Below are 9,450 nucleotides of genomic sequence, written 5' to 3'. Positions count from 1 at the left end.
TTTGGCAGCCGATCTTTTGGATGCACTCGTCAGACATCAATTGTCAAATCATGTGTGGAGGAAAAAAATGTCAACCAAATCAACGGCTGTGATCCATTTCACCATTCAAATGTCCTTTATTGAAAATCTAGGATCAATAGCTATGATTGAAAAATCACTCCTCTATGGCACAAGTGCCGTCGTCAATGCGTTGGAGCCAGATTTGGCCTGTGTCAGATCAGTGGCGACAACTTGCTTGCTCAAATCTCCGCAAGCGTTTTTCACTCAATCACAATCAGAAGCCTGATTGATTGTTGTTAAATCTTTGTGTCATGATGTCATCAAATATTTCAAGCCATGAATGTTTTCATGTCCAATCAACTCAATCATTTTCACTGAAAGATGCCAAAAACGAGGCCCGTGATTGAAATGCTGGACACGAACCATGTCCGAATCCGCCTCAAAGTGGACACGTTGTCTCAGCATCAGTACTCGATGGTCACCGCTTTGGTCTTGAGGTATTCGTTGAGCGCCTCTTGGCCTGAACGAAGATCACAGCCAAGTCTCAATCTTAGTCTTGAAAAACAATGTGAGAAATGGCTTTTCCAATTACAGTGATACCTTGGCTTACAAACTTAATTCAGTCACAGAGAGTGTGTGTAAGGCGAAAAGTGTGTATCCCAAAAATTAATTACCCAAGGGAAACCATTAAAATGAGAATAATCCGTTCCCAGTTCCCCATAAAACATCATTTTATACTTTCTAATTTTCCAAGCCTTAAAACGACACACAATATACCTTATTTTATGTATAATAAATGTGCTATGCTATTGTAATTAAAGAAATAAACTGTACTATATAATAAAGTCGTTTTATTATACCTTTGTGATGGTGGTTGATGGCTTGATGGAATGGAGTGGCCGCTTTCATCAGCATGAAACACTTGATGAGGAGCGTAGCCTTCTTCTTCTGCCATCTTGAGGAATGATTCCTTGGAAGCTTTGGCAGCTTTATCGTCAGAACTGGCTGCCTCACCATGACAAATGACACTATGAATCCCTGTACGGCGCTTAAAGTTCTCGAACCATCCGTGGCTAGCCTTGAAATCATCAATGGATGACGAACTTCCAGGTTCCCTCTTGACGATATCGCAGTGAAGTTGCCGTGCTTTCTCTGCGATAATTTGACCTAGTTCCTCGTCAAGTGTGTTCTGTTTAGCTGTGTTGATAGCTTTTTGCATCAAGTGTACAGATGGCTTGTGCGGGTTATTTGTGGAGCCTGATTGATGGGATATTTTAACCTTGCATTCTACACTCTGCCTTTGAACTCAAAGTAGAAACGAGTCCAAATGTCACTGTTTTCTATCCATTTTATCGCTCTCTCTCTGTCGTTTGCCTGTCTATTTAATGTTTACAGCTCTGTGTTTCTGTAACCACTCCCCATCCCCCTCACTGCTGCGTTCTTGACCAATCACGTCCGGCTTTAAGACTGGGGCGGGGAACAAAGGACAAAAAAAAAGTCCGCTCCCATTTCCTTGTTTGGAGAAGGGGCTCGTTCGCGAACGACACATCACTCATTGTGGCGCTCCGTGTGTATCCCGAAAAATAGTTTGTATGCCAAGATTAAATTCTCGTGAATTTAACGTTCGTAAACTGGAACGGTCGTTAGCCAAGGCGTTCGTAAGCCGAGGTATCACTGTATTTGTTTCATCGAGAGAACATGAATGGATTGTAGCATTGCTGGAAATGTTTTGAAATGATAGTTACCCAAGTCTTTGCCAAAGCCGGACTGTTTGAAGCCTCCAAAGGGCGAAGCCACGTCTGTTTTATTGTAGGTGTTGACAAAGACCGTCCCTGCGTTGAGTTTCTCGCTGACGTACAGAGCTTTGTTGATGTCCTGTGTGAAAACTCCAGAGGCGAGGCCGTACTCTGTAGCGTTTGCTCTTCTCAGGACCTCGTCCACTTCACTAAAAGAGGGACACAAAACACACCTCATCTCTAGGAGTTAAGTCATCCGTTTTTCACGCCATCAACAAGAAGCGGGCAAAACAAGAGCTTTGCTCCTCTGGGATGGGCTCAGAGTGAAGTCGTTGCTCCTCTGCATTGAGAGGAGGCGGCCGGACCACCTGGTTGGGGTGCTTTCTGGACGCCTCACCGCTGAGGTGGTCTGGCCTTGTTCCACCAAGAGGAGGCCGAGTGATCACGCCAGCGTGACTGCAGAACAACTTGGGATTCCTCAACAAGAAGGAGATGAAGTGGCTGGGGGCGGATTCTCTGGCTTTCCCAACACAAAGTGACTTCTGCCTGAGCCAATCCCTTCCAAACAGGAAAAGTGACAGGTACCAGTGTCTGAAATAACGTCTGCCCGGACGCCCGAGACCTGCAATTTTCACGTCGGGCGTACAACTTAATAATAAGTCGTCTTATTGTGTTACAAGTTGGGAAAAATGTGGCAGGCAACTTTATGGCCGGGCAGGCAATTTTTCCAGAGTTGTCTGCCCTGGTGTCCGCTAACTTTTTCTCAGGAGTTTCAGACACTGCAAGTACAAGTGAGGTGAGGTGAGCTGCGCTGACAACCTACCCGCTGTAAAATTTGGAAATGATCATGACAGGCCCAAAAGACTCCTCTTGAGCGATAAACATGTGGTCTTCCACGTTGGTGAAGACGGTGGGTTCAAAGAAGAAACCTGCCAAATCAAAGCGCCACAGACACTTCAGTTGTGGATCCATTTTCATTTGCTGTTGATTTGCAAAGTTTTCAAAAGGCGGGACAGGCTGAACCTTACCGGGCCTCTGGACCTGTTTGCCTCCGCAGACCAGGGTGGCTCCCTCCGAGACTCCCGTCTGACAAAACTTGATCAGTTTGTCCAAATGAGATTTGTGGTTTTGAGGTCCGTGATCGGTGGAGCGCTCAAGTGGATCGCCAATCTTCATTTTGACAATCTCTTCAACCTGTCACACAAGTCGGACCGGACTCCATTTGGATTTTGTTCCAACTGGTCTTCGGACTTCAGTAAGACCGACAAGATAGATGAACAGATTGCAATGCTATTGGGCAACCCCGCCCCCCTCCTTAAAAAAAAGAACCCAGGCACGCATAAAGCGTAAATCTGAAACGTGAAGAAAAAAAAATTACATGTCGATGACAAGGTTTCTTCAGCCATCATGTGTACTTCTTTCAAGGTGTCGGACGTTTCGCTTCTTATCCAAGAGGCTTCGTCTGGTAGTTTTGGCCCTATATATATATGCCTACCGTCCGGACGTGGCGGTGCCAGACCTCTGCCATGATAGATCCCTGCTCTCAGGTTGGGGGGAAGCAGAGGACTATTCCCTGAGGCTACACTGATTTCTTATATTGTCCTGCCTGATTATGGGGTCTACGACTGGCCGCATTTGCTCTGGTATCGCTTCATCAGCATAACTAAGCCTATGTTGCATAAAAAAATCTGTTGTACAAACGATCCAAGTGAAACCTCACCCCACCATGGCGACTTAGTGAAGGGTTTTGCTGTTTTATGAAAATAGCTTCTTTGACTTCCCTTTCAAAGCATCTATTTTTTTACTAAGATGATAGGTTTTAGGTGCATATGTAGTGGACAGTAGGGATATATATATATATATATATATATAGTGATATCATGAGAGGCTTGCTCTCAGCGGGACGGGACAAGAAGTGCAATGGACGACAGGTTTGGATGCAAAGAAAAAGGTTTTTAATCAAGGGTTCCAGGGGGAATTCACAAGCAACAAAGGTTTGAATAGTGTCTCTTGCCAGCCCTGTGGACCACAGAGAAGTTAAAGGCCTGCAGACTCAAGAACCACCTTGTTACTCTGCTGTTGGTCTCCTTGTTCCTGGCCATCCATTGGAGAGGAGCATGATCAGAGACCACTGTGAAACGTCTTCCCAGGAGATAGAAGCGCAATGACTCCAGCGCCCATGTAATGGCCAGGCACTCCTTCTCCACGGTGGAATAATTCTTTTCCCTGGGCAACAGCTTCCTGCTAAGGTACAGGATGGGATGTTCCTCTCCTCCATGTACTTGCGAGAGTACAGCCCCCAGACCAACTTCTGGTGCATCCGCTTGCACCATGAAGTCCTTGCTGAAGTCTGGTGCCACCAGGATCGGACTGGAACACAGTGCCTGTTTTAGATTGACGAAGGCCATTTCGGCCTCTGGGCTCCATTTCACCAATCGGGAGTGTTTTTTGGTCGTCAATTCTGTCATGGGGGCTGCTATAGTAGCAAAGTCAGCGATAAAGCGTCTATAGTAGCCAGCCATGCCTAAGAACGACCTCACCTGCTTCTTGGTAAGGGGTTGGGGCCAATCTGTATAGCCCGTAATTTTGCTTCTTGAGGCTTCACCAGCCCCCGTCCTATAGTGTAGCCCAGGTAGTTGGTCTCGCCAAATGTCAACCTGCACTTTTTCGGGTTCGCTGTGAGACCTGCTTTTCTGAGGGAGTCAATCACAGCTTGCACTCGGGGTAAGTGACTCTCCCAGTCGGGACTCTGTATGACGACATCATCTAAATATGCTGCTGCGTACCTCTTGTGGGGGGTGAGAATCCGGTCCATTAGGCGCTGAAACGTGGCGGGTGCTCCATGGAGGTCTAACGGGAGCCTGGTGTATTGGTAGAGCCCCTCAGGTGTGGCGAAGGCTGTCTTCTCCTTTGATGCCGGGGTCAGGGGCAGCTGCCAATAACCCTTTGTGAGGTCGAGAGTGGTGATGAAACGTGCCTGTCCCAGGGAGTCAATAAGATCATCAACACGAGGCATCGGGTACGCATCAAATTCAGACAACTCATTCAACTTCCGATAGTCGTTGCAGAATCGTATTGACCCGTCTGGCTTGGGAACCAACACGATCGGACTTGCCCAAGCACTTTGGGACTCCTCAATTGCTCCAAGTTCCAGCATCTTCCGTATCTCCTCCTGAATAGCTGCCTTACGGGCCTCCGGCACCCGGTATGGACGTTGGTGGACTTTTTTTCCAGGTGTGGTGCGTATCTCGTGTTGCACCACGTCCATGTGTCCAGGTATGGAGGAGAAGACGTCTTGGTTCCGCTCAACCAATTCGAGGGTCATCTGGCGTTGGTGTGGGGACAAATTTGGACCCGTCTGGACGTCTTCTCTGGCCGGTTCCTTCGCCTCGCTGGGGGGTAGGCAACTAAACAGCGCCTCTCTGGCATGCCATTTCTTTCGGAGGTTAACGTGATAAATCTGCTCAGGTTTCCTCTTACCAGGTTGCCTCAGCTTGTAGTTAACCTCCCCCACGCGTTCGATGACCTCAAAGGGCCCCTGCCAGGATGCCAGGAACTTGCACTCCACGGTTGGTACCAAGACCAGCACTCGGTCCCCTGGCTTGAACTCTCGAGGCTGGGCAGGTCTATTGTAGGAGGCTTGCTGCTGTCATTGGGCCGCTTCCATGTGTTCTCGCACTATGGGGTAAATGGCCTTCATCCTTTCCCGCATGTCCCCCACATGCTCGATGAGGGTACGTTGTCGGCACGGCTGTTCTTCCCAAGCCTCTTTGGCGATATCCAGCAGTCCCCGGGGCCTGTAAGAGTACAACAACTCAAAGGGTGAGAAACCGGTAGAAGACTGTGGTACCTCCCTCACGGCAAACAGCAAGTATGGGAGCAGTTGATCCCAGTTTCGGCCATCTTCTTTGATAACTTTCCTCATCATGGCCTTGAGTGTTTTGTTGAATTGCTCTACCAATCCATCTGTCTGTGGGTGGTAGATGGAGGTTCTCAGCTGCTTGACCTTGAGCAGGGCACACAAGTCCTTCATGACCTTGGAGATAAAGGGGGTTCCCTGGTCGGTCAGTATCTCCTTTGGGATCCCTACCCGGCTGGCGAGAGCAAACAGTTCCTTTGCGATCTGCTTTGTGGTAGCCTTTCTGAGGGGGACAGCTTCTGGGAACCGGGTGGCATAATCCATCATTACTAAAATATACTGGTGTCCCCTAGCACTTTTTGGTAAGGGTCCGACTATGTCCAGTCCAAGCCTCTGAAAAGGGGTCTCAATGATGGGTAAGGGAATTAGCGGGTTTCTGTATGTGGGCTTGGGCGCCACCTGTTGGCACTCGGGGCAAGAACGACAATAGTTCTCCACATCCTTGTGCACCCCTGGCCAGAAGAACCGTTGCAAGATTCTCTCTTTTGTCTTTTCCACCCCTAGGTTTCCCCCTAGCAGGTGTGTGTGTGTGCCAAGTCCAGTACAGTAGCTCGGTGTGGTTGTGGTACAAAAAGTAGTTCGCGTACTTCATCATTTTGCTTCGTAACCTGGTATAATAGCCCCCGATCAACCGCAAAATGGGGGTATGTGGGGCTTGTCCTTTCCCCCAGTACTACACCCTCTAAAACCTGCACATTCTTCATGGCGTTAGCAAGGGTAGGATCCTGTAACTGGGCTGTACCATACCGGCTTGTTAGAGGAAGCAGCTTCTGTGTCCCTGGGTTCTCATCACCACTGGAAGCCGGGAGATTTTCTGCCGCTGGAGTTTCCTCGGCGGTCTCTGGGCCAGACTCCGTCTCCGGTGGTGCATTTGGGGGTGAAAGGCCGGGCAGTCGCGTCCAATCAGGAGGGGGACAGGGAGAGAGTCAACCACACCAGCTACCGTGTGGATGATTCCCTTGGTTGTGGTCATGGTGAGTTCCGTAGTGTGGTACTCTCTGGTGTCTCCGTGGACGCAGGAGACTGGAAGGGTTTTCTCCGGAGATAGCCTAGTTGGATCGACCAGCGTTTGGCGCAACAAGGTGACTAGGCTTCCGGAGTCCAGCAGGGCTTCAACATCCTGTTGATTCACTGTCACCGGACAGGTGGGGGGCCTTGTTAGTGAGCTTTCACTACCCCCCAGGAGGGAGGCATAGTGAGCAGGGTGGGCACTGGAAGAGTCAGCGGTCGGCATGGACTCTTCCGCTGGTTTTCCACACTGCCATGAGATGTGTCCCATCTCTCCGCATCTGTGGCATCGTCTGGTTTTGGTGCCACTGGGCGGCCGCCACGGCCTGGGTGGACTTCTGACACTACCGGGAGCAATCTTGGCGGGCTTGGGCAACTTTGGGCAGGCCATTTCAGTCCGGGATGGGGGTGTGTTGCCGGTTTCCCTCTGGGTCGTTCGCAGCATCTCCGCTGTGGCCTGGTACTGCTTCACCGCTGCCACTGTTTGACCCGCAGTAGTCAGCGACTGCTGACTGATTATCCTTTTTGCCTCATAGGGCAGGGCTCGTAAGTAGCGATCCACGACAATGGCCTCGACCACCTCAGCTGCCGTGCTCCTTTCCGGTTCCAGCCACTTCCATGCGATGCGGGCCAATTCGTGCATCTGTGCCCGTGGAGGTTGGTCTGGCTGGAAAGTCCAGGTGTGGAAGCGCTGTGCCATCCCGAACTTGGTGAGCCCGTGTCTGCTGAGAATTTCAGCTTTTAAATAGTCGTAGTCTTCTGCTCTGTCCGCGTTCAAGTCCAGGACAGCATTCAGCGATTCCCCTGTCAGGAAGGGTGCAAGCAATCCCACCCACTGCTGCTTGGGCCACTTTTTTCGAGTGGCGGTATGCAAGTACGCCTCAACATCATCCGTCGCCCCCATCTTGGCTAAAAACTCCCCCGCCTTCACCCGGGGAATATTCTTGGCGGCCATTTGTTTCTGCAAGAGCAATTCCTCTGCCTTCAGTTTATTGGCTCTCTTTTGCTCCTCCAGGAGAGCCAAATTGGCCTGATATTGGGCTTCCTGACTTGCAAGCAGGGTTTTCAAAATGTCTTCCATTTTTGTAATTGAGGATATTTTCAATTTAGAAAAACCATAACACAAACCCTCAATGTCCATGCACTTACTACCGCTTGTCCAATGCCCGCATCCTCCACCATATGTGATATCATGAGAGGCTTGCTCTCAGCGGGACGGGAAAAGAAGTGCAATGGACGACAGGTTTGGATGCAAAGAAAAAGGTTTTTAATCACGGGTTCCAGGGGGAATTCACAAGCAACAAAGGTTTGAATAGTGTCTCTTCCAATACTTATCAAAATAAAGTCTCTTCTGCTCCTTAAATCCAAATAAAATCTCTTCTGCTACTTAAATCCAAATAAAGTCTCTTCTGAGGTAAAAACTGAAGACGGAGTTCTTTACAAGAGTCTCTAGGCCTCACCCCTCTTGACGTCCTCGTCATGTAGCCTAGCCACCTTAGCTAGGTTCAAATCCAGTGTCCAGTCGTGTGGTCCCAACGGGCAATGAGTTACACGCAGCAATCAACTTCTCCACAGAGCTTAGCAATCGAGCTTGTCTTTCCCCAAGCTGCACACTCAGAGGCTCTCTGCCTTAAGAGCCTTGCTTGCCAATCAAGCCCTGATCAGCTGCAGGTGTGTGGTTTTAATTGCTGCCTTCCACCAGGTGGGGCCAAGACTCTCTCTGGGTGGAGCCATCTTAGGGGGATGTATTTGCCCTCCAGGACACAGCCTCTCGTGACATCACAATATATATATATATATATATATATATATATATATATATATATATATATATATATATATATATATATATATATATATATATATACACACACACACAGTGGTGGGCCGTCAGGGCCAGCAAGGCCTTCTCTGCTGGCCTAACATAATCAGACATCATTATCACAATTTTAATAAAAGTAATTTCATTAAAAAAAGTATTTTTTCTAAATATATATATATAACTATTCTACATACTGTTTTCTTGATGTTATATTATATCTATCCATTTGGTTATGCTCCTTTCAGTGTTGTAGTTTTAGGTCAGAGTTTTTAATCCAATCAGAATTCAGCTAGTTTGTGTCGCCAGGCTGTATGAAATCTGACCGACGCCTTCAGAATCAACAGTGAGGACGTCTGTGCGCTGTACATGAACGGGCACATGTAGTTGATATACAGTTGCGATAGCCAATCAGATTGGCACAGTAAGTAAGGCCAGCTAGAGGGCCTCGCGTTGAACATGACGTACGCGTCCTGTGATTGGATACTCACTTTACCTCAGCCCGGAAACCCGGAAACTTTAGCAGAAAAACCAAGTATATCTACTCGTTTTTTTAACCCACAATGGCTGAAGGAGAGGACAACTCGCTGTCGCATGTAGGCAGGCCTATTCTCAAGAACAAATGAAAACGATTTGTTTACTTTTATTTTCAACAAATACAGTAAAGTCTCGTTATATTGATATTCAAGGGAGTCCGAAAAAATATCGATATAACCGGGACTATAGATATATCCGACCCTGTTTGCATGTAATTTTCTCCGTGCGTGCATAGAAATAGTATCGATATAACCGGGACTATCGATATATCCGATATCGATATAACGAGACTTTACTGTAGTTCGTTTTGTGAACGTCTTGTTGTTTTTCTTATATTAAACGGACATTTTGTAATTTAGCGTAAAATCTTGTTAAAGATTGCATATTCTTGGTGGACTTGATAAAACTTTGTGGACAAATGATTTTCAATT

The 9,450-nt window shown here is 47.9% G+C and overlaps 2 protein-coding genes across 5 annotated transcripts in view; both read right to left on the bottom strand.

Moving 5' to 3' along the window:
• Positions 1-92: 92 nt before the first annotated feature.
• Positions 93-9,450, bottom strand: part of aldh1l1 (aldehyde dehydrogenase 1 family, member L1) — a 33,368-nt gene continuing 24,010 nt past the window's right edge. For 3 of the 4 annotated variants that reach the window (XM_089010336.1, XM_089010337.1, XM_089010339.1), the window contains 4 exons: positions 2,765-2,930; positions 2,560-2,665; positions 1,746-1,945; positions 93-520 (listed from right to left, as the gene is read on the bottom strand). In XM_089010336.1, coding sequence (XP_088866462.1) covers positions 465-520; positions 1,746-1,945; positions 2,560-2,665; positions 2,765-2,930 — 528 coding nt within the window. In that variant the 3' untranslated portion in view covers positions 93-464. Of the gene's footprint in view, positions 521-1,745; positions 1,946-2,104; positions 2,295-2,559; positions 2,666-2,764; positions 2,931-9,450 lie in introns of those variants that run through there. The other variant, XM_089010338.1, reaches the window with a different exon arrangement.
• LOC148890900 (uncharacterized) lies at positions 2,937-8,459 on the bottom strand. The gene is made up of 2 exons (XM_089010345.1): positions 4,523-8,459; positions 2,937-4,429 (listed from the first exon to the last, which is right to left on the bottom strand). The coding sequence occupies exon 1, from the start codon at positions 7,802-7,804 to the stop codon at positions 6,410-6,412; it is 1,395 nt and encodes a 464-aa protein (XP_088866471.1). The 5' UTR covers positions 7,805-8,459; the 3' UTR covers positions 2,937-4,429; positions 4,523-6,409.

Source organism: Hippocampus bargibanti, linkage group LG12 (genome assembly GCF_051943395.1).
Source record: "Hippocampus bargibanti isolate YZ-2025 linkage group LG12, ASM5194339v1, whole genome shotgun sequence".
In the NCBI taxonomy this organism is placed as follows: Eukaryota; Metazoa; Chordata; class Actinopteri; order Syngnathiformes; family Syngnathidae; genus Hippocampus; species Hippocampus bargibanti.
This window is presented reverse-complemented; position numbering and strand designations above follow the sequence as displayed.